At 38.1% G+C, this 24,981-nt stretch overlaps 2 protein-coding genes across 5 annotated transcripts in view; both read left to right on the top strand.

Moving 5' to 3' along the window:
- Window positions 1-27: 27 nt before the first annotated feature.
- clcn7 (Cl-/H+ antiporter 7) lies at window positions 28-24,037 on the top strand. Of its 4 annotated transcripts, XM_088091025.1 has the most exons (26): window positions 29-290; window positions 2,633-2,710; window positions 4,533-4,598; window positions 5,323-5,388; window positions 5,566-5,698; window positions 6,268-6,377; window positions 6,904-6,984; window positions 7,130-7,192; window positions 8,002-8,085; window positions 8,496-8,589; window positions 9,268-9,332; window positions 10,244-10,360; window positions 10,462-10,516; window positions 10,972-11,032; window positions 12,703-12,844; window positions 14,161-14,254; window positions 14,446-14,618; window positions 15,065-15,116; window positions 15,303-15,430; window positions 16,042-16,127; window positions 16,301-16,433; window positions 17,160-17,219; window positions 17,309-17,485; window positions 19,096-19,176; window positions 19,329-19,454; window positions 19,511-22,267. In XM_088091025.1, exons 1-25 carry the CDS (start codon window positions 177-179, stop codon window positions 19,413-19,415), a joined length of 2,400 nt encoding a protein of 799 aa, XP_087947151.1. In that variant the 5' UTR covers window positions 29-176; the 3' UTR covers window positions 19,416-19,454; window positions 19,511-22,267. The 4 variants fall into 4 exon arrangements, with proteins under 4 accessions (XP_087947153.1, XP_087947151.1, XP_042360778.1 ...); XM_042504844.2 differs by having other exon boundaries at window positions 19,329-22,267; XM_088091027.1 differs by lacking the exons at window positions 19,096-19,176; window positions 19,329-19,454; window positions 19,511-22,267 and adding an exon at window positions 23,905-24,037 and having other exon boundaries at window positions 28-290.
- The window catches only part of arhgdig (Rho GDP dissociation inhibitor gamma), a 35,561-nt gene continuing 34,508 nt past the window's right edge, over window positions 23,929-24,981 (top strand). Inside the window, exon 1 of the mRNA XM_042505865.2 lies at window positions 23,929-24,052. The gene's annotated coding sequence lies outside the window, so the exon portion shown is untranslated. The remainder of the gene's footprint in view (window positions 24,053-24,981) is intronic.

Genomic DNA, 24,981 nt, shown 5'->3' on the forward strand with positions numbered 1-24,981 from the left:
CCAACACGCCTAGCAGTTATTTTGGCCCTACACGCGAGCCGTACAAAACGTCACGAGGTACCGGGGTGATCATGGGGAGCTGAGGGAGAATAACAGTAGTTAGCTAGCAAGTGCAACAACTGAAATTAATGAAATAAATCAGCGGCAGTTTGGGCGGCGAGCTACCGGAGGCCACCATGGCGAACATCACGAAAAAAGTGTCATGGTCCAGTCGGGCCGAGGAGTCCGGGGCCGCCGGGGAGGGGACCCCGCTGCTCAACGGCTCCGAGCAGCCGAGACACTCCAGACAGGTAGCTACAGCTAGCACGGTTAGCAACGTTAGCTAACAGCTGCTCCTCTTACGGCGTTAAAAATATGCTGTGTCATGTTTTTAATAACCGGTATAAGGTTACGTTGAGTCATGTTTTTATATGCTGCATGGGTCATGAATGCTTGAAGTTAATTTTTAATGCACTGCCGCGTACACAGCGTTCATTTTGGGGTGTGTTTTCATGTAATGTGTTATGGTATGTTTGCAGTTGGGCATCAGATGCAGCAACGAGCTTTGTTTGGGACGGAATGTAACTGCATGAAAGTGATTAAATTAGTGTTCACTAAATTACTTACACGATGCACGCAATTAGATTAAGCTGCATAGTAAAATAATAAAATTAGAGAGTTTTCAATAGCCAGTGCTGATAGCTTTTTATTTGGCTTATTCATTAGCGAAATATTTATCATTATAAACATCTTACTTTCATTAGTCATAACCTTTGAGAGGGTGATGATGATATTATATTTTATTTGTCAGTGTGACAGTTCTCCAAATGGAGTAAAATCACAAGTAATAAGTCAAGTTATGTTGTCTCACAGGTAATCTACCCGTGTTATAGTAACTACTCAAATGCTGTGTAAAATTGCTTTTAGGATGTTAGAGTGCAGTATAGGTTTTAAAAACAATAGTTAAAGGATAGTTCATTTTTAAGTGGGGTTGTATGGGTTATATATCTACAGACAGTATATTATTACATTTAGTAGATGTTAATCGATACAACCCCAGTCTGGAGAAGCAGGCTGGAGTCCAACAGGGAAGCTATGCAATTTATTACTGTTGATAAGGTCTGCAATAAAAATGCATTTTAGTCACCTAAAAAAACAATATCAATTTAAGCGTGTGCTATGTTAAAAGTATTTTCAGCTTTAACTTTCATTCAGACTGACTGTTTAGATGGGGGAGCCGTTGATGGCTTCTTTTTCTCGTCTGTGCTCTCGTCAAATCCACCAGACTCCATAGAGAACCCAAATAATGAGTCCCAAAACCCAGATATGAAAAATGAATTAGCATTTCAGCACCTTTTGTGTCAAAGTGTTTTTTTTTTTTTGGTAAGAAGCTTTGAGGCTAAAATAGACTACAAAATGTCATTGAGCCACGCTGCTTCGTAATGGTGGCGATGTAACCACACTGTAGTTTTTTTTATAGGTAATAATAGCTTTTTACTTCTGGTGATTACATTAGGCTTCAAAAATCCTAAAAGTGGAGTTCATTTGTGAAGATTATCTTGTTGAACAAAATGTGTTAGCATCATAAATGTTTGTTAATCACAGATATATTTTTTTTCTGCAGTAATGCCTAATCCAATGGAAAAATCCCATAGGCTTTAAATCAAGGGAAACAGAGCATCATTATTATTGACAACAGTAATTTTAGCTTGCTTAATACAGATCTGCTGCTGCCATGATTTGTTTGTTAGTTTCAGTAATTGTGTGACTTTGATGAAATCTGAACTTGCAGTTTTACACACTAAAATCACACGATAACACAAACAAAATAAGTGTTAGAGACAGCAGTAGACAAGCGACTCTTGTGTTCAGTGATGTTAAATCACTGTTATTCTCAGTGGAGTCTGGCTTTGAAGAGAGTGATCAAACTGCTTCATTCAACAGTTGGAAATCACTGTCTGACATGAAGGTAAAACTGTGAAAATATTCTAAATATAGTGTATGTTTAAACTGATATTGATTTTTTTTTTCTGTTTTTTGATGGGACTTTTAATAAGTGGCTAACATACGTTTTGTTGCTGACCCTACAAATCCAACAGCGGTACATTTGCTTAGCTTCTGTGTCCGACTCCTATCTGTTTCTCCAAACTGGGGGCGTGCAGCCTGACATTTACTGAATGTGATATACTGTCAATGAATAAGTAACTCCTACAACCCCACTTCAGAAAAACTGAAAAGTCTCTTTAAACTCTGATATGTGTAATGAGGTAGTAGACCTGCTGTCTTTAGACTGAAGGAAGTCGGCTGTCCAACTAATATAGAAACACACTGGAACATCCAACTTCCTTTTTCCTTCAATGGCACCAAGATTAGCCAATTACCTTCTGTGCCATCAGAACCAAATGTGGAAATAAACAAATCACACTTCTTTTGTTTATGTACCTTGGTAGAAGATGATTTAATCTCAATAAAATAAACAGAATTTCTGTTTGATTACACCTTCACAGTTCTCATTTGTCAGAAGAGTGCCATGTTGAACCCCGTTAACATTATTTAGATATCAACATCTGTGTGGTGTCAAAACATCAGCCTGGAAACTGCTACACATAGCCATACATCTATATATTTCTGTTGCTGTCTGTGGTGTCTGTAGCTGTCTGGAGGAGGCAGTATATTTCAGATAGGCAGACTCAGCACGGTGGATTTGGAGGAGGAGATGACGTCAGATGAGGTAAAGTCCGAGCCACGAAAAAAACGTCACCGCACTCTTTCTCTCTTTGTCTGTCGCTGCTATTGATCATCACTCCATCACGACCCCTTTTTCTTAGTTTGTAGTGATTTCATCAACTATAATAATTAAACTCCCACCTATGTACAACTGAATTAATAACATCTGATCAGTTATATTTCAGTTATACAAACTGAATTTAATCTCAGTTGCTCCCTTTCACAATAATTGAATTTTCCCTATAAAATAAGTGGGTATTCTTAAAATTATGAATTAGCATCTTAAAATAATGTGAAGCTTTCTCAAAATTATGAAATGGTATCGAAATAAAGGGAAACTTTTTCACAATAATGATTTTTTAATGAGAAGCTCTCTGAAAATAATGACTTATCTCAAAATAATTTAAAAAAGATACTACATCATTATTTTGATAAGAAGTTTCTAATTTTGAGATCATGAGTCATTTCGAAAAAGTTTGTAATTACAATGACGAAATAGGATTTTTTTTCATCACAATGGCAGAAATGAGCTTCCAAACTAAACAGTTTATTCCTGATGTGGAAATCCCACACAGAAGTGACTCATTCAGTGTGCATGAGAGACACGTGTTTGGAAACTGTCTGAAGGTTTCCACTGTGATGAATCACAAACGATGTCTTAGAGGAGACCATGTGCTTGACCCTGTCCACTCAGCCATTTGGTATCTTGAAAGGATTGATCCCACACACTGCTCACTGATGAAAAACAAACGGATAAAGAAAGAAGAGCAGAGCAACAGATACTTTATACAAGACCTTATCAAAACACCCTCACTTTTAATTTGGAGCCAAAAATGTTTAAACCTGTTTGATAAATCAAGGGTTTTTTTGTATCAATTTTAACACAGTGAGTGAGTTTAATCAGGCAGTAAAAACTCCTAGAAATACTGACATAAATGCCAAAAAAGTCACTTATTCAGTGTTAGATGCCTTTAATGACCAAAAACCAGAATGAGAAGCTTCAGGCCACAGTCAGTGGTGACCGCTCAGTACAGAAAAATAATACGACTGATGCTTGAAGCTGTTTTGCCGTCACTTAGTTTGCAGGACATCACATTCTTTTCCCTGCGTGAAGGAAACCATCAGATTCGGTTCTGTTTTCACTCCCTGATGGGAATGTGATGCCATGCTTATGATCGGCATGGATGCTGCAAACAAAAGTGTATTTGTTCACAGTTTTTTTGCTTTGTTTTAGTGAATGTTAGTCATCTCATGTAGTTTGCTTCATGTGCTGCTGATTGTTGCTGCACAGACGGGCCACAACTGTGACAGAAGCCGTCCTCACAATGCATGTAAATGTGATTTTAAATTGCCTGTAGCTCGCTTGTATGCATGTCAGGATGCACTCTTTTGCACCAGTGTTTCCTTCAACATTATATCATTTGCATTAACATTGAAAAACATGCAGTAATTCCCCTTTTCTTCATTTTGCTTATATTTTAGAGATTTTTATGCATTTTTCTGGAGGAAACACTGATGCTTTGTTTTTATTCACAGTCACTGCATCTTCATCCGCCTCATTATTAATGCTCCAGTGTCTGCATTCGATAATGTCTGTCAAACATAGTGCTTCTTTTGAAGTGACTTCTGAGAATAAAAATGGCTTTCTCGTGTTTGTTTAAGTGCTCATGAATTGCTGTCGTTGTTTCCAAAATGTTTGATTACTCTGATATCAGTAACTTAGTTCCCAGCTCCCTGTGGTCCCTCACATGATTCACCAAGAGGTCAGAGGTTATAGGTTAGTGTCGGTATTATGACCTCTGTTTTTTTCTGTGTTTTCCCTGCAGGACTCTCTGAGGGGGCGGCCAAAAGAGATCCCTCATAATGAGAAGCTGCTGTCACTTAAATTTGAGGTAAAACCGTCCACTTGCCGAAAAAAAGTGTTACATTGTTCAATGATTCTAAAGACCCCAGATTTTATTGGTCAAGTTTTTTTATTAAAGCCTTGTTTATTCGTGTAGAATATTGAACTTTTCTGCATTCGTGACACATTGTAGGAGTTAAAAACCATAAAACAGGTATTGCTAAAATAAAGGAAACAATTAAACCATTGTATTGTATATTCTTAAGGTTCACGTTTAACTATATTATGTGCCTTTTTATCTTAATATTGTTTGTCCTATCCATTGTACCAATTGTACTTTTTTGTTATTTTAACACACATGACATGGGACATGGGACTTAAGATCTAAACTAGCACCCCGGTTAACTTGGGTTCATTTACATTTGTTTAAATGTGGATTCATGTGCATTGTCCCTTATTACATAAATACATTAAAAATGACTTATTAAATTAGTGACAGCTATAGAAAGTTCACTTCAGACCATGAAATTTAAACAACATGTTGGGGCAACCGAGAGGGCAATAATCTTAAACAGACCAGAAACCTACAACTGCTGAAAAATCAGCTTTGTATTAACATATTTTTGCTTTGCTGTGAACTTGCTAACATTAATCAAATTTATGACATGAACACACAGTCACATTTTCAGGATCTATGTTCATTATGAAGCATAAAAAGAAGAACCATCACATTTATCTTTATTTTACTGATGTATTTGTGTGTGTTGTTCCAGAGTCTGGACTATGATAACATTGAGAACCAGCTGTTTCTGGAGGAGGAGAGGCGGATGAGTCACATGGTAAGATGAGCACGAATCACCTGAGCCTATGTCGTGCTACTTATTATATTTTAATGTATATAATTTCAGGAATTTGCATCTCCTTCTTATTGTCTGTGCTTCTTTTCTATCTTTCTTCTGCTGTTTATTTAAACTCCTGTACTCTTCTCTCATCGCTCCCTCATCTTGTGTTTTCAGGGTTTCCGCTGTCTGGAGATCAGTCGCTGGGTGGTCTGTGGTCTAATCGGCTTTCTGACCGGCCTCATTGCCTGCTTCATAGACATCGCGGTGGAGGAACTGGCTGGGATCAAATATCAAGTGGTCAAACAAAGTATCCTAAAGTTTTGTGCTAGTTCGTCCTCAGTGTAGCTTCCTGGCACTTAATGGTGGAGCTTTACTGCACAAGGACAGCACAGAGACAGTGGAAAAATATATTCTAGGTTTTGGAATTGCACTAATTTCCTTATATAGACAATTTATATTTGGGTAGGCAGGAGGTGAGGACATTGTTTGATACATTGTTTCAACTTCTGGGGTTTTTTTGTTTTGTATATTTGTTCATCCACTGTGTGTACTTGTTGTAGAAATGCAATTCTCAGGAAATACTTAAGCATCTTATTTTTTAATTCCTGAAAACACTGTCTTTAACTTGTCAGGCTATTCGCAGAAATGTCTGGCAACTATTATGCTTAGCTTTGTTATTAAGAGTACAATTCAGAGCCTTTGGTATTATGTACTGAACCGGGTGATTGTTATTCATCTTTATAGCCCATCCTCTTAACATTGTTTGTTCATAATAGCTACCTAAACATCATGGGTTTCCTCTGAAAAAGTGTGGCAATGTTTGGTTAATTTCAGCCCCACTTCCCAGTTCTTTCCTTGACCTCTGATGCCTCACAGACATAGAGAAGTTTACAGAGGTGGGCGGCTTGTCGATTTCTCTCATCCTCTGGGCCGTCCTCAACTCTGCCGTGGTCATGCTGGGGGCCATTATAGTTGCATTTTTTGAGGTAAGACTCAATGAAAAATGATGTGACCTTTAAATTATCATCATGACTTCTAATTTGGAAACACAATCTGTATTTCAGTTGTCTTCCTCTTTTGTGTATTTGATCACATTCATTGAGTAAGAGAGCGAATTTGAAGAAGTATGTCACTTGTATTTCTGAATTATACGCCATTCAAACACAGGGAAGTGAAATCTTATTAGGCAACAGCATGTCGGCACCAGTTTGGCTCCAGCAGTGCGTAATACTGAAACTTTATTAGGATGAATGTGATTCTCTATTCGTGCCATTCTGGTCAACCACAGTTTATAAGATGGTCAAAGGGGACAGCTGAAAGTTTCCTCCAAAAATCAGAAGGATCAAAAAAGTGGTTCATTCATGCTTTTTATCCCACAACGTCTGCTGGTCATACCATTTCCACTTTCAGTCACATCCTCTGATATCATAAATACTCCAGGTCTCTTTATTTTCCATCTTCCATCTTTTCTTTCAACATAACTCTCCTCTATTTCTCTTTTGTCTCATTCAGCCAATAGCAGCAGGAAGTGGTATTCCTCAGATAAAGTGTTACCTAAACGGAGTCAAGATTCCCAGGGTGGTACGACTCAAGGTAAAGACACACAAAATACACACACACACACACACACACACACACACACACACACACACACACATCAACTGATGCATTTAAGCATTTTTTTTTTTTATCAGGAAGGACTTTCATATGCTTTACATGTGTGTTTGTCTCGTCACAGACGCTGGTGGTGAAAGTGTGCGGTGTTATCTGTTCCGTGGTCGGCGGTCTTGCTGTCGGGAAGGTAAAAAAAAAAAAGTTAACCCTCACTGACTGCCCCAAATGTATATTAAAATGTTCTCTTGGCTGAAAGCTCCTGCTAAGGGTCGACTTCGGTCAGCAGAGACAGATTCACAGCAAAGACCAGACATGATGGCCACCAGAGTTTAGCGATATGACTGTATACACTGTGTGATGAAGAAATGTGTCCTCCGGTAGAGATTGGGCGATACTGTTTTTACTGCTGGAGCTATTCTGGGCAGGGCTAGATTCACACATTATTTTATGATTTTCGCAAATCCAGCTGCTTTGCAGGGTTACTTGTTTTGGGCAGACATAGAGGAGGAGAGTGAAATTGTAAATGCAGAAACCTGTAACACTTGACGTTACAGTTCTTAGGAAACTTAAAGCTTCCATTTAGATAATGTTTTATTTTTATGGATTTGAGTTTTGGTTTTTAAATCAGGTGTTGTCTCATGTGAGGCAGTTGTTTTTCTGTTCGTATGAAAGTGCCAAATAAAAGTAAGGATGTACCAATACTGAAGTTTAAAACAGCAGTTTGGCCAATACTGTTTTTTTTTAGTTGTTGCTAATTTTGTTTGTTGTGTAAATTACGTATACCATAACAAAAGTATTTGGCCATATCGCCATTACAGATATGTATGGATCTTCCCGTCCTGATGTTTTTTGTCTCCATGCTTGGAAATGTGGCGGTTTGCAATGATTTAGATCATTTCAAGTCCAAATATTATGTATTGTGTTTGTGAATAAATGCCAAGTCCAGACAAGAATTCCCTTTCTCACCTGTCTTCTCGTTTACCCACAATCCTTCAGGAAGGACCCATGATTCACTCTGGTGCTGTTGTAGCTGCAGGAGTCTCCCAGGGCAGGAGCACGTCTTTAAAGAGAGACTTTAAGGTCAGTGTGTGTAGTTTTTATCCCATGTGTGTATCAGGCTACTCAAAGAAGTATGTTTGATAACAATCATATTTTTTCTTATAATTGGAGTCACGTCATTACTAACATTCAATATATACTTGTTTTACTGAAGATGTTTTGAACAGTTTTTAGAATTTGACCCCGTGTCTAGACTGAAAACTTCTGCACGGAGCAGATTCAGACCGCTGCAGAGACTGAAATTAGATCGTGTCTGTTGCTTGAAACGCACCAGTGAAAAATGCTTCTGATGCGCTTGCAGTCTAGACACAGAGTTAGATTTCCTCAGTTCTCAGTATGATTGTCCATTGGTCACTCATAGGTGTGTACTATTGATAAGTTGTTAGAGTGTGTTAATAAGTAAAATAATAAGTGTGTGATTGTGTTTGTAGATCTTTGAATACTTCCGAAGAGACACAGAGAAGAGAGACTTTGTGTCTGCTGGAGCTGCTGCTGGAGTCTCGGCTGCTTTCGGAGCACCAGTCGGTAAATAACCTCACACCAGAGCGCAGTAAAAACATGCACTTTCTTATTAATCTGCCTTAGCTGTGTGGGCAGTTTAGCTGCTATTAAACCAACAGTCCAACCAGTGTGGCTGCATGCCCAAAATTAAAAACAAAGAAACCTGTGAGGAAACTTTTGTTGGACTGGATTGTATCACCATCAGGCCTTTCTGAGAAAAACACTTAATTAATTGCCCTCAGTGAAGGTCATGGCAGTATTAAAAAAGTCTCATTTAATTAAAAAATGCTGTTTTCTGTTGCATGTTGTAATGATGGTCCTAAAATGTTGCATACTGTGTGCAGTCAGGAGACATCTGTAAACAAGGGAGCTGTAAGCTGTAGAGAAAAAGCCAGCTTGTAAATACAGATGCTTTTCTTTCACCAGTAGTGCGGGAATTCTTCACAGACTGGGTCTCAGTCTGTTATGTGTTGCTGCCATGTGAAAAGACTGCACGCAGTTCAATTGGTGTGAACCCAGTAAATGTTCAGCTCCTGCTGCGCACTAATCGGTCAACACACTGCGAGGAGGATGTCGTGTGATGGTGCCAGCTGACTTGGCACTGATGCTCAACTCCAGACAACTAATAAGAGGATCAAAGGGGTTGTTGAGTTGAAATGCTGCTGTGTTTTTTGACTGTGATTTTGTGTCCTGGGTTGACAGGCGGCGTTCTGTTCTCTCTGGAGGAGGGTGCTTCTTTCTGGAACCAGATGCTGACGTGGAGGATAGTAAGTCACTCTGTATAGCCCCGTCATGTCATTATTAACGATCATGTGAGGTTGTCGAGTAAATCAAATCAATTTGTACCCTGAATACCATCAGTTGAGAAAGCGAGGGAGATTAAATGCAAGGTTGATGGAGCAGGATGTCAAATGTTTCGAAATTAATTAATTTATTATTATTATTACTTATTTAATTATTTCTGAAATGGGCTCATGTTTGTTGTGCTTTTTTTTTCGTTTTCTCTGTGTTGACCTACAGTTAGGTCGACTACAGTTACTGTAACATTACATGTTGTCTGTGTCACAGTAGGGTGAAAGTTGCGAGAGATGAACAGATGTTTGTGACTAACGTTGTTGAAGGGGTGCATTGGTTAGTGGTTTTCAATTTTGATTTTAGTTTTGGTTAGGGCGGTGGTTAGAAATAGGAGGACTCACTTCCCTAGAGCAAGAACAAATATATTCCAGGAATTAGGTATTTTAGGCATATATTTGCTTTTGTTCCATTTGCAATCAACATTAACTTGCACAATTCTTACATGCACTGTTTTTGTGGCACTTAAGGCTCTTAGTGATTGGAAATGACTGTGATCCGTCCTTTTATTGACACTTTTAGATGACTTTTATAAATAATTTTTAATGGGATTGCTTTTAATTAAGGTTGTGCTGCTATGATGTTCTGTGTGCCTGTTTATTGTATTTTTTAATTGTTTTGTACCTCCAACTGTAGATCAAATATCTCCTTGAAGGATAAGAAAAGCTCTGAACTTATATGCCGACGAATTGCTCGAATTGTTGTTTTTTTTCTGTTTGTGAGTCAAAAACATAAATAAATGTTTTTGATTATTTTTTTCAGTTTAGTGTCTCATTTCCTCCCTTTTCATTTCTCTCCATTATCCCTCTTTCTTTCTCTCCCCCAGTTCTTTGCCTCCATGATCTCGACCTTCACCCTGAACTTCTTCATCAGTATCTATCACAAACAGCCAGGAGATCTCTCCAGCCCAGGTCTCATCAACTTTGGGCGCTTTGAGAGCGATGTAAGACACTTAAATATTAATACATTGTGTATTTTTTCCAGCTTTGTGTTGTTTGTTAGTCGATGTAAAAGATGACATGATGAACTTTATTCTTTTTTCAGAGTGTGGCCTATAACCTCTATGAGATTCCCTTGTTCATTGCTATGGGAGCTATAGGTAAAAACTTTTTTTTAATGTGCCTGGAAATATGTGTAATTCTTTGCAAGATGCATTTAATTCTTGCATGACTGCATAATGATATAATGAAATGTATTTATTTATACAGTTTATGACTACAGGGACAATGTTCATTAATAATCAGTCATATTGTGCCAGTTTAGCCAGGTTGGTTATTTTTTTTACATTAAAATACATTAAATACATTAAAGCATGAACAGCAGTACTGTACATAGGACAGAGTATACTTCATAAGAACCCATAAAATATGTAAAAACAGGTTCAACAGTACATGAAACACATTTCAAGTTTTAAAAAAGTTACAGAGTAAGGTCAGACACTTGATTGTCTTATAGTCATGATTTTATTTTATTATTTTTAAATAAACAGAACAGTTTATTTGATTCAAATACTGTTCGAAAGTCTGACAGTCTGTATGTATATTTCCTGTGCAGGTGGCTTGCTGGGAGCTCTGTTCAATGTTCTCAACTACTGGCTGACAATCTTCAGGATCAGGTATGAATAAACAAATGATCATATGATCACAAGTACAAAACAGATTTTCCCCAGCCTGAGAAGAGAATTTCAGCAAAGGGTCAGGTTACGAACAGCATGAGGAATTGCTTTGTATTTGTAGTGTGCCAAGAAAAACAACACATGCTGGCATTAAGGCTTTGCTGCTCCTTGTCTAAGACAGGGTGGGGTGCAAGATGAGGAAGTTTTCAGATGAACATTTAAAACAGCTTCTCAGAATGTCTTGTGACTGAATTGTGTAAAAATAGTCGCAGAGTAAGAACAGGTATAATCACCGGGAGACTGACTGATCTGGGAGGAGACTGCCGCTAAGATATCTGTGGTTTCTGCTTCCGTGTCTGTACTTGTATGACAGTAAATTGCTATGGCTTTGACAATAAGAGGAAAATATTGCTATATTTGTATGCTACAGGCAGATTTCTTGGTCCTGCAGCTTTCCTGAGAACCGCTCATCCAAAAAATATCACTGTCAACACTGCAATTCTCTGAGTCCTGAGCAGTACACCTGAGCCACAAACAGCAAGAGATTTATTACAATGTTTACATATGAAAAATATTTATTTATGTTGCTCTCCTAACCCACTGTACTCAGAAATAACTCAAAAAGGCCACTAAAGCACTTAAAAATATGAAACTTAACAGTATAATTAGTATAATTAAAGTGTGTACTTCTACTTCAGAGGAAAGCATTGCACTACATGATGTACCTGACAGAGAAATGTTACTGGTTTTGTTGCAGATTAAAATGGTGAAATATGCGAGGTATTAATTTTCCAATTAGCTAGATGAGTTGCTTGCTTTGGCACAACCACAGTGGTTATTAAGTAGTATGGATTAAATCAGAACAGAACAGATCGCCTTTATTGTCATTATACAGTTCATATATGGCATATGTTGCTCAGTGGCAGATGAGATGTTATTTTGCTGGTGGTGACATTATTTGTCATAAGGTAGTATGGCAGACTTGCACAATGAATGTAAGTAGTTGACGTGCTCGACTCAGTCTGCACCATTGCAGTTATAAAGTCTTGCATGTGACATTATTTTGCCAGTGGTAACGTGATTAGCATTATAAGTTGGCAACGTCCACAGCACAGGTCCTTGGGTTTCACGCCGTACACCCACCGAATGTAAAGTGGATCAGATGAACTGTTCCCAAGATATGCAAAGGATTCACATATAGAGATTCTTTGTTTTATAGTTAGATGAGTAAAGTGTGCAAGGAGATATCAACTGGAAAATTAAAAAATGATTCACATTAATGACACTTAATGTTGAAAATAAGACACTCTACACAGTATTTTCTTAGCTTTAAATTGAAAATCAAAATTAAATCATCTGACACAGTGAGTGAGTATGAAGATAAGGTCTGTGTTTGTGTCACATTTTGTCACAATAATTAGATCCTGCTTGGCATTTATAGAGTCACGTCGCCTGAAGGCACAGAATGGCATAAGTTGGCATAAAAAGTTTTGTTTTCCACTCTGCTGTTTTAATTGCACCAAAAGTTTCCTCGTCATGTTGGGAAAGTCCGTACTGAGGCGGGTAATAGGTCAACATTTTGGAAGTTTCAGGTTATTAAAGTCATCATGTGTGGGATTTAAAAATGTCTGACTTGAGTGCTATCGTGTTTGTGTGCGTGCGTGTTTCAGGTATGTTCATCGGCCTTGTTTACAAGTGATGGAGGCCATGTTGGTTGCTGCAGTAACCGCAGCCGTATCATTCACCATGATCTACTTCTCCAATGACTGTCAACCTCTGGGGCCGGAGCACACTGAGGAGTACCCACTGCAGGTACACGCACGCACGCACGCACGCACGCACGCACGCACGCACGCACACACACACACACACACACACACACACACACACACACACACACACACACACACACACACACTCACACTCTCACACTCTCACACTCTCCGACAAACGTCAAGTATTAGCAGTCAGAAAACAATTCCCTCCGACTTTTCTTGTTTGAGATGATGACCTGTAATAAAACTTTAACTGGGGAAGTCACATTTATGTAACGTCACAGGCAGTCAGTTATAAAATGGACAGTTGGATGTGCGTGATTGAGCAAATTCACACGACACAAGTGCAGATTCAGATAAGATAAGCCCTTCTCATGGTGGATCTTGGTTCTTCCTTTTTTTGTAGACAGAGCAGTTTCAGTTCAGCAAGCTTCACCAACATTAATATCATGAGAACAACACTTCCAAAGGATCTCGTACAACATCTTTGACATTTTTGTTCCCCAGAGGATGAACGTCACAGACTGTAGTGATGAAAGAAGAGAAGAAATTGCAAAGAAAATGAAAATGCATTTGTCTTTATCAGTAACATAATTTTTAATATTTAATTAAGAGAATTACAAAGAGAGTTTTCTGCCCATTTTTTCGATAATATTTAATATCCCCCCCAATCTTTTTTTCGGATCATTTCCATGTTACCTTACTATTTTTTTGCAGTTTGTGGAACTTTTCTTGCCAAGTTGCTCATTATGTTGTTTTTTTTAAATTCAAACGCCATTAAAAGGCATCTCAAAAGCAGGGTAATAAAACCAGTATTGATCCAGGTTTTAAAGGGTCAAGTCATTTGGATTTATTGTTTTCATTTTGAATTTCTGGTGTTGTGACATGCCTCGTTTGCATTGTGAGCACGTTAACATGCTGTTTTTGGGAAGTACAGAGCTGCTATCATGGCTGTACCCTTTCTTGGTTTTGTTTAAATAGCAGAGGCAGTACTAAACAGATTTAAATATTAAACATTATTACATCTTGGTTTGCTTTTTTCCCTCACCTTTTAATAGACGGCCTGAGGGAGGACATGTTGGGAGACAGATGGGAGTGGCATGTGACAAAGAAAAGATTCAAACTACATTTTCTGCACTTTGAACTGCTGATGCATGAAAACACTAAATGTAGTTGGCAATCCTTTACTGATTCTTATCTGTCTTAGTGCTCTTTCTTCACAAATTGCAACTGTTACATAGCATGTAAAAGCTTCAACAACAACAAAAAACACCAAAACATAACAGGAAGTAAGGTTCTTTGTGTCTCCTTTTCTCCTGCTGTGTCACTGCTATCATTCTCTGTCTCTCTCAGTTGTTCTGTGCAGATGGGGAGTATAACTCCATGGCAACAGCCTTCTTCAACACTCCCGAGAGAAGTGTTCGCAGCCTCTTCCACAACCAGCCAGGTAAAACTGTTCATGAGGGCAAGCTCGCTAAAAATAATTATGTACAAACATGATTCTGCACCAGCCATTTCATCTCTCTTTTATTTTTCACAAGGGCCCAAGTGGAGGGAAAGTGGATCATAGAAAATAAAAGTGGAGACATTTATGTGTTCATTTCTCATTTTCACCTCCCATCTCGGTCTTTCTTAAAGGGACCTACAATCCTTTGACCCTGGGTCTGTTCACGCTGACTTATTTCTTCCTGGCGTGTTGGACGTACGGCCTGGCGGTGTCAGCTGGAGTCTTCATCCCATCTCTGCTGATAGGAGCAGCCTGGGGGAGACTGTGTGGAATACTGTTGGCCTCCATTACCCCCGATGGCTCGGTTAGTGTGTGTGTGTGTGTGTGTGTGTGTGTGTGTGTGTGTGTGTGTGTGTGTGTGTGTGTGTGTGTGTGTGTGTGTGTGTGTGTGTGTGTGTGTGTGTGTGTGTTATGGATGAGGGAAAGTTGACACCTTTTTTAAATCCCATTTTTTTGAAAACAGAACTTATTATAGTCTAGTTAAAGGGGACCTACTACACTTCTTTTAGTTCCCTGTCCTATATATAATGTTACAATGTTGGATATTTTTATCAAATGTGGCTTAAGTTTTAAATAATTAGATAAACATATGTAAATAATCTCTCTAGCTTGAGAGCATTTGGACGACTTTTATATTTCTACTTTTGTGACAAGCTGTTATACTTATATTTTTGAATTGGCTTCCCTTTTAACATAACTATTATACCAGATGTTTTTGACTTACTGTTTGACTTTTCTGTGTGTTTTTAGATCTGGGCTGACCCTGGTAAATATGCTCTGATTGGAGCTGCAGCTCAGCTAGGTGAGTAGGGTTCATCTTACCAAGAATAGGACCATATTTTTCTGACCAATCACAGTGACAAATACACAGCCTGTTTTGACCTATCAATATTCTAAAATTGTCCTTTTAAATAAACTGCATTTACAGTTCTCTCCAGTTAAATCAAGACAATGTTCAGTAGCAGTAATGATGCTCTTATTTTCACAGGCGGCATTGTGAGGATGACTCTCAGTTTGACCGTCATCATGGTCGAGGCTACAGGAAATGTCACATACGGTCTTCCCATCATGCTCGTCCTCATGACTGCCAAGATAGTGGGAGATTATTTTGTAGAAGTGAGTAAACAACTTTCCAAGTTCAGATGAGACACAAACACAATACATTTATGTCCCAAATCCATACTAGCACATTATTTCTCAGCAATATTATACACGTTATAATATGTAATGAGTCCTATGTTTTTTACGTTTTGAGTATGTAATACATTAACACTATAATAGTGACAGATATTCTAAGACATATAATAATGCATGTAAAAACTGGTTAATTTTTGAGTGTGCTGCTGATGTACACTATTGTCCTAGAATACAATCCACAGGGGAAATGTGGGAGCCGCTTACAGCTGCAAAAAATAAATAGACAGCAGGTGGTGAAATGGCTCCTTAGATTTCTTAGAAAACAAAAAATCTTCCAAAATATAGTTTTCTTTCTCTTAGCGTAACATTTAATTGGCAGCGTTATACTGAGGTCACAGTTGGATTAATTTCTGATGGCACACATGTAGCAAAGTTTTCTGTTAGTACAAATCAGTAAAGTATGTTGATTGCTTGTACAACAGTACTAAAACTAATACAACACAGATGAGTATTTAGTGCATACTGTAGTTAGCATGTTGTATAAATTTTAGACACAGGCAGAGTCTGTAAATTGTGTCTTCCTGCTTCAGGGTCTGTATGATATCCACATCAAGCTGCAGAGCGTTCCCTTCCTGCACTGGGAGGCTCCTGCCACCTCCCACTGGTTAACCGCCAGGTGAGTTCCTCTCTGAGCGACAGCAGTGTTGATTTGATGATTATGAAATTATATTCAATTTGCTTTTTCTCAATTCTTGCTTTTTCCCGTTCTCTCATTACTGTTCCTGCGCTCTTTGTTTCCCCTCTGTCATCCACACTGTCCCTCGCCCTCTGTTTCTCCCTCACACGCAGAGAGGTGATGAGTTCTCCGGTCACCTGTCTGAACAGGATAGAGAAGGTGGGAACCATCGTGGACATCCTCAGCAACACGTCTACCAATCACAACGGCTTCCCGGTCGTTGTGCAGGTCGCTGATAGTGATGAGGTATTGTATGATGGTCGGGCTTCTGTATTTTGACTACGTTTGTTTTTTTATTTATAAAGCAATGAACTGAACTCGAAAGATAAAGATCATATTTTTGGATCCATCCGTGATAAAAATGTATCTACCAGATGGTGCATTGAAAATTTTGGGGCTTCATGTGTCTTATTCCTTTGCAATGTGTGAAGTCATTTTCCAGTGTTTCTAGTACAGCTGCAGAGGAGTTTTCAGATGTAATAGAAAATCACTATCCTGACATCAACAGGCCATTTGCAAATATGAATAAGTCTGGGACCTCTCAGTGAATTTTTGATTTAGAGCGGCTGTTATCAACCAGTTATCGACATGTGATGTAGCGTTGACGTAGCGCTCTGTGTAGATGGCCAATCACAGCGCAGTACAGCTGGACCCCTAATCACAATGTCGTGCAGACACAGGAGGTGTTTGAGGAAGCTATGGCTGCTCCCACGGCCCGCTTCCCTCTTGTACAGAGTCCACTATTGAATGGAAAAGGTCCAGTTCCCATTCTCTGGATCACATTGTGGCAACTTTAACAACATAGATGAAACACCACACCTCGAGGCACATAGTCAGAGTACTTTCAGGATGACTTCTGGCACTGAATAACATCATAGACGAATTATACTTTACCAGAAAGGGATAGAGCTCCAAGTCAAACAGAAACTTTCTTTCATTAATGACACCTTCTTTTGTTTGTCCCCAATTTAGCCAGCGAAGCTCTGTGGCCTCATCCTCCGCTCTCAGCTCATCGTCCTCCTCAAGCACAAGGTAACGTCAGCGACGGGAAGAAGATGTTTGTCACTGTTAAATGATTTAAATGGAGTCATTCAGTGTTTGTTCCTGCTTCGTCCTGGCAGGTGTTTGTGGAGTTGGCCCGCTCCCGGCTGACCCAGAGGAAGCTCCAGCTGAAAGACTTCCGGGACGCTTATCCTCGCTTCCCCCCGATCCAGAGCATCCACGTCTCCCAGGACGAGAGGGAGTGTATGATGGACCTCACTGAGTTCATGAACGCAACGCCTTACACTGTACCGCAGGTAACACACACTGACACTCACTTTCATTCAATCAACCACCTGTCATAAAGTGCTTCACAGATGACTCAAAACAAAAAAGACAAAACATTCAAAATGATAAGACCAATGCAAGTGAGACAATAAAAATGATGAAAAGGAAATTAAATAGATTTAAAAACCAAAATAACAGTAATAGTAGTAAAACAGGGCAATTAAAGCTAGATTAAAGAAATGGATAAAATATGTTTAAAAAAACAACAATATAAATGACAGAAACAAAATAGATGTTAAAGATATAAAAATAATAACTATAATGAAATATTAAAATAAAAGCTAAACTTAAACTAGATTAAATTGATTTTAAAAACAAAGACAAATAAAATCGATTAGGAAAACTAATAACATAAACTTAAATGGAATACAATTTTACAACATAAAGATAATGAAGTGAATAAAAAATATGTATATAATAAATAAATAGAAATTTATTTATATGAAAGTTTTTACAAGCTCAAAGTTTCCTCAGTTTTTAACTTGCAGCTGTTACACAGATGCTATATTACAAACTGATTGAAAATATTTAAATGTATGGTTGTCTCTTTCACTGTTCTGTTGTTTATCGTAGAACAGTAGTTGTGGGATTTATTGAATCTTGTGTCTTCTGTGTTCTTGTCTGCTTTCTCCTTTTGTGTCTCTCCATAAAAGCCTTTTTGAGATTTTTATTTTGAGGTTTGTGATATGGCTGGTTGACTGAAAGGATCTCAATAGGGGCTGCAATGAAATTTCTGGAAAGATCTAACAGCCTATCACATCAGTCGGTCTGCTGCCTCTGCTGCATCACTTTAGAGCAGAGACCACAGCGGACGCAATAAAACAGACTACAGAATATATTTTACTGGAGTCAATGACAACAATGATCAATATCCATTGAAGCAACAAAAGGAGGAGCATGTGATCGATTTGTCAAAGAGCTGTTGAACAAGCAGAACACAAACTTGCAGAAATGTGACGTCTTCGGGTCGCTCTGCGCGCAGTAACTTCCTGCACAGCGCATCGGGTTTGTTTTCCGCGGCGGAGATTGTTGCCATAAAAAGGCAACTCCATGAGAATTATATGAAAGTCGTTTGGATATGTCAGAAGCGACGAAGCACAGATTAAGGCGGTCTGCAAAGTATGCCGTCAATCAGTGCCTACCAAGACGGGAGACAACAAATTTTTTTCATCGTCTGAAAAGGTACAATCCCAGCGACCACACCAATATTTTAATAACTTTTAAGGCAAGATCACTTGTATTGTTTTGTTAAGGCAGCTAAATCATGTCTGCAAAGTTAAATGTTTACATTTAGATGTTAATCAATATATTCCTTTATCATAAAATACATTTAAACCAAGCGTCGTTTACACAGTTAAATGTTTTTTTATGTTATATAATAAACTATATTATAAAGTTTAACTAATGAGCATTTTGGTGTCTTCAGTCATCACCAGGATCTTCTTCAGACTAGCAGAATTATTAAAGTTCATATTGTTGATGTATTGTAATGTTGATAATTATGTAAAGATAATTATTTGGGTTATAGCTGTTTATTAATGAATAAAGTTGAACTAAATTTGAGGTGGTTTTTCTGCAGGAAACATCTTTGCCTCGTGTGTTCAAGCTGTTCAGAGCGCTGGGACTCCGACACCTAGTGGTGGTGGATGATGAGAACAGGGTAAGAGTGTGTGTTTGTGTTTATGTCTGAATGGCCTTTTTTAACATTTCCCCGTGTGTTTTTGACCTTCGCTATTCATATAACGATTAAAGTAAAGTTTGATCACACTTTTGCTCGGTGCCTTAATGACGACAATTGTTCTGAATCTGCAGGTGGTCGGACTGGTGACCAGGAAAGACTTGGCCAGATATCATATGGGCAGACACGGACTGGAGGAACTTCAGCTGGCCCAGACATAGTGTGCGCGCACACACACACACACACACACACACACACACACACACACAAACACAAACACACACACACACACACACACACACACACACACACACAAACACAAACACAAACTACGACCACCTGATGCCTCATAAGCTCTATGCAGGACACCATCAAGGGCCAAGACATACTTTGATGCCAAAATGGTCTCCATGACAACACAAGGAAACCCTGTGTACAGACCCGGGTCATAAACAGAAGACACTTTTAAAAGTCAAACTGCTCTTGGTGTAAAAAAGAAAGAAAAAAAAGACATCCCCAGGTGTGAGTGAAATATTTTACTTTGAAAGGATTCTGACTTCCTTTATTGTTATCACGGTTTGTTTGGCGACTGCTGTGCTGAGTCAACAAAAATGACGCCCTCGCACAAGGCTTTTATATCATTTCTTTGTCATTTGGTTATATGAAAATAATGTACAATGGTCAGAAAAGGAAAAAATTGCCTTATCGGATGATTTATCCTGTGTGTACACAAATTTACAAACCTCACTCCAGACATTTTACGTAGAGGCCAAATAAAGTCAGAGCGACGGGAAATTTTCAAACTAAAATTAAACAGCTTGAATAGCAGAAATCAGGTGAGAGGAATCGGTTTGATCTACATTACCTGGTAAACAGGAAACCCTCCTCTTTTTATTCATAAAAACACACACACATACAGTTTGTCACTCAGTCTATTCTGAAGCCCTGTTCACACGGGACCTCATGTCTGAGATCTCGTGGCAGAAATTAGCCCCTCATGCCTGCACGTCCAGATGTTGTGGAGAGTCATTTCAGTACCAGTATCGCAAATGCCTCTGATACTGCTTAAAATGCAGGATTCGATACCTAAAGTACTTCACACATGTACATAGTGGAAGGTTTCCTGGAAATCAATTCTTCTGTTGCTCTAACACAGAAGCAGCAAGTTACACTGTGCACCTTCTGGCAACTACTGTATAATAGCGACAAAAAAGATTTTCCAGTGAATGGTGTAACGATTGCTGTGAGCAAATGTCAGCAATGTGACAGTATTTTACTGTAGAGTCCCACCAGCTTAGAGTTTAACCTGAGCCATCATAGCAATCATTTCACGGTTCACGGTAAACAGCTGTTCCTTTTTTTTTTTTAACACAATGGGATTGGAGCAGTACTCTGTATTCACTGATACACAAGTTAAGGTACTGGAATTAATATTGGGCATAAAAAGGTATCAGAATATCTCTACTTTTGTCAGGCATATTTGTATGGATTAACTGAGGTCTGTGTTTGACTTGAATTTACCGACATCCCGCAGATCATCCCGGTCATGCACAGTGCTAACCTCTTTATGTTAAACATTTATTCAACAAATATTAAACAAACACAACCGATGCTGCTGCAAATTCTCACATTTTGAGGTTTCACTCTTCTGGTGAATTTGAGCTTGTTCTTTATGTGAATGAGTGTCCATGCTGTTTAGACCTTTAGACCTTCTTACACCCAAAATGATGCCAAAACTTCCATCTCACTTTGTGTAGTTTTTGACCGAGGAGAGGCTGAAGCGATGCACGCAAAAACAAAATCTAAATTTGACACAATTTGCCATGTCTTTGATAACTTCAGACATGGCAGATTCACACCGCATAAGATCACAGGCAACCTTCACAATCACTACACTTTACCAGAAAATAATTAAATGACCCAAAAGAAGAAAATTACACCATAAAAAGAAACAACCTTTAAACCTTTGAGGCCATGTGGCTGGTCATGACTGATCCATGTTAGCATCGTTTCATGAGTATAAAGAATAAACATTACAGAAACCTCAAAGTGACCAAAACCCACAAATCCTGTGTGAATAGGGCTTTATTGTGTCCCCTCAATGTCATTTGAACGATATGCAGTGATGAATTATTGATCAGCAATGAATGACATTTTAAAAGAATTCAAATGGATGCTTTTTATGTCTTGGTTTTGAATTCAACAAAACATTTAAGCTAGTTTGCTTTAAAAACCTGATTTTAAGCCAGTGTTCAAGAGTCTGTTTCTTCACTGACAATTTAAGGTCTTCTTTGGTGGTGTCAAAGTTTTATTCTCCATTCTTGGGTAGTTTTGCACTGAGCGAATGCTTTTATTTATTGTTAATGTTGAATATTTTGTGTGGTTTGGGCTCATGGGGGGTCAGGCAGAGTTTGGGGTTTTCATGTGTCACAAGTGCATTTCGAAAAGAGGAGACTGCCTGATTATTTTGAATCTTGTCTCTTTTGGTCTATTACATGAAGATACAGATCCTTCCTTCCTTCTCTTTTTGTCAGCTTTACTGAACACACACACACACACACACATATAAATATATATGTATATATATATATATATATATATATATATTTGTACTACTGTCAGTGAAACATGGACTTATACTTAAAGGTACTCACATTATTTTTAACACCTTCAGATGTTTGCACTTTGCCTACTACTGGAAAAAAAAAGTCTCTTTCTGTTGAGAAATACCCACAAGTGTCCCTCATGAGACTCTATATGAATGTAAACCGTTGTTTACCACAAACCTTCTGTGTAAACAAATCAGTTAAATCCTACGTTACTCCAGTTAGCACACAAAACACAGACTAATTTAGTTATTTAATTTTTCAACTTGTAAATCTAACATTTCTTCAGTGATCAGTATTACTTGTTTTTCTTTGTGCAATTCACACATTTTAGTCCGATTTTGTCCTCTTTGTGATCTTTGTTTTTGTTGTACAGTTCTAGATGTTAAAATATAGACTATGCTCTATTTTATAACCACTGGATGAGCCTTTTGTGAATTAATAAAGTTCAAATTTATCTATTGTTACATGATTTGTTTGTCTGTTTGTTAGGGAAATGTTTAAAACTTTTTCAAAACAGCATTTTTTTTTTCTCATGACAGTTTTTTGGTATTGTGGTATTAACACACACACACACACACACACACACACATATTTATATAATAAAGGTCATTATTCACTTTGGACAAAAAAGCATTTAAAATCTTTGCAGATTCACAACGTGAGGTGGAAAAACTCTTCCCGAAAATCCCTATAAAATGAAAAATACATTTTCTGAGTTTTACTCCTGTGTTAACTCTTTAAAACCTGCACAAACATCATTTTTCTTGTAAACCATTGAAACTTTTGTCCTTTTTTGGAAAATAGATGTGCGTAGTGAACACAGTGAGCAGCGGAAATGTAATCTTACAAGCAGTTCCACAAGAGAAATAATGCATCACTTGTAGCATTTTCTTACGCACCTGACTGGAATACAAACGGTTATATCCTGAGGAATTTTGTTATGACTATGCATAATAAAAAAAGTTCAGACACATGCACTCATCTTCCCATCTCTTCTGTCACTTCTCTTAGTCTCCACTAGATGTCAGAAAAAGTCCAGATAAAGACATGCTGATTAGACGGAGCACGCTAAGTTACTTCAGTGACAAAATATATGCATGTTTAGATTTTACATGCATGATTTTCAGCTTATATTGTTTTTAAGTGGCAGTCCATTAATGTTTTAATGTGGAGACTCATGCACGCATTCACACACTATAAAAAAATCCACCTAACACCTTCTCTAAAGCTCACTTATTGACATGTTTTTGTTAAATCTGTGCTTTGACTTTATTGGCTGAAGCTGCATAATGTTTCAGTAGCTTTTGTTTTGAAGTAAGTCTATTTATATAAAGGACAGAGAAATTACCCTTTTGTGGTATTAGTACACAATCAGCTAAAAAGAAACATTAAGGACAGTCTGACTGCCGCTGAGCCTTTTAAGCGGCCTGATATTTATGGACAAGCTGCTGTTAAGATGTTAGGTAATGGACACAACTGTCAGGTATTGAACCAGTGCAGGACATCAGTGTTACACAACAGAATGACTCCTCCAGTCTCCGAGGAAGCCCTGAGGATGAGTTAGCTTCGTTATGAGGTTTAAATTCTGCTGAAGACGCAGAATGCATTGATGAAGCCTTTTGTCTTTTGTTACATTCCTGCCCTGAAAACAAAAAAGTTAAGTTGCATTTAAAAAATGCAGCAGGAAAAGCAAAGGTTGTAGGTGTTACTAACACTGATGACAGCTCTGTAAACCAGTGTGACAGCATGGACCATACACAGACATAAAAAAATGAGCTTAAATAATAAATAAATGAGATCTTTTTAATATGTAATTATAATACTTAGAAATATAGTTTTCTGGACATTATTCCCTTGTTTTTTTTAATTTAATCCTTTCTTAAACTATTTTCAGGTCATTTTCTTGTAACTTTTCACTAATTTCTTGCAATTTGTGGCTCACTTCTTGCCAGGTTGCTCATTATTGTCTTTTCCCCATGTTTTTGAAAGAGAAATCAAATCAGATTGCTAAGGTATCAAATCATTTAACAAAGACAGGATTTTCTGTGACTTTTTTTAGGAACAAAATGAACAAATGTTTCCATTGTGTTTTTTACTGCAGTTATGATGAAACTGCCCTGAGGCCAGAGAGGGGAGGGCCAGCATTCAACTCTCATGTTTAAAAGTCTCCTGTCAGCGTGACGGCTGAGCTACGAGACCAGATCTTTGCTGCCAGAGCAACTTTTGAGAAGACTTTCTCATCTGACAAGGTAAAATTATTATATCATCATTATATCATCATATTAAAAGTTTGTTGACTTGTGCAGGAAATAAGTGACTTCCTCCGTATGTAGTAAAACATGCATGATATTATATATTATATGTGTGTGATGTAGTACAGTAAGCATTTCCAAACTATTTTCTAATTCCAGCTTCTCAAGTGTGAGAATTTGCTGCTTTTCTAACATTATAAAGTGAATATGACCAAACAAGCTATTTGAAGACCTCATCTTGAGATTTTGGATTTTGTGATGAGTATTTTCTGACACTGTAGACTTAAACGGTTAATTACTCAATCACAAAAAGCAACAAACATCACTGATAATAATTATTGGTTGCAGCCCTGATCCAGACATCTGTCACAATTTTCAATCTCAACCTTATGTTCCCCATTAACAGTCACCTCAGCTCCATGTTCCCTCAGTCCTTTGTTTCCTCAGTCTAAACCCTACGTTCTCCCAGCCTCATTTTTCCTACTACTATGTTGCATTTGTGTTGAGTGCGACTTTGTGTGTGAATGTGCACATTTTATCATGATATAGTCTGTTTTTGTGCCCCGTTATTGCTAATACAAGCCTCAGAAACGCCTCCTTTGCCTTTGATAAATTGAGTCATATACGTACACATAATGCTCACTCATCACCTGACAGAAAAAGCCTTTTACTCATTTTTCATCCCCTGACAAACTTGATTACCACCCCTGATCATCTCCATACTTATTCAATCATTCCTTGACAAACACCTTTTGTATGTATTCATTCATCGCTGGCCGGCAAATACCTTTACCACATTAAATTATTATTCATTCCCTCAGAGAATTAACGTCTGGGATATTCAGTCATTCTCCGTCTGACTAAATCAGGCGGTTATGGTTGAATGGGCTGCAAATGAGACGCGTTATTCTTTCTACACTAAGCAG

Source organism: Plectropomus leopardus, chromosome 18, assembly GCF_026936395.1.
Source record: "Plectropomus leopardus strain MGB_pleo_1.0 chromosome 18, ASM2693639v1, whole genome shotgun sequence".
NCBI classification, from domain to species: domain Eukaryota; kingdom Metazoa; phylum Chordata; class Actinopteri; order Perciformes; family Serranidae; genus Plectropomus; species Plectropomus leopardus.

What these genes read in the sequence shown, in the direction of transcription:
- clcn7 (XM_042504844.2), top strand. Translation starts at nt 177, where the DNA reads ATGGCGAACATCACGAAAAAAGTGTCATGGTCCAGTCGGGCCGAGGAG. An exon ending in AGAGGCGGATGAGTCACATG is followed by an intron (nt 5,389 to 5,565) that starts GTAAGATGAGCA and finishes TTGTGTTTTCAG; the next exon opens with GGTTTCCGCTGTCTGGAGAT. An exon ending in TGCTTTCGGAGCACCAGTCG is followed by an intron (nt 8,590 to 9,267) that starts GTAAATAACCTC and finishes CTGGGTTGACAG; the next exon opens with GCGGCGTTCTGTTCTCTCTG.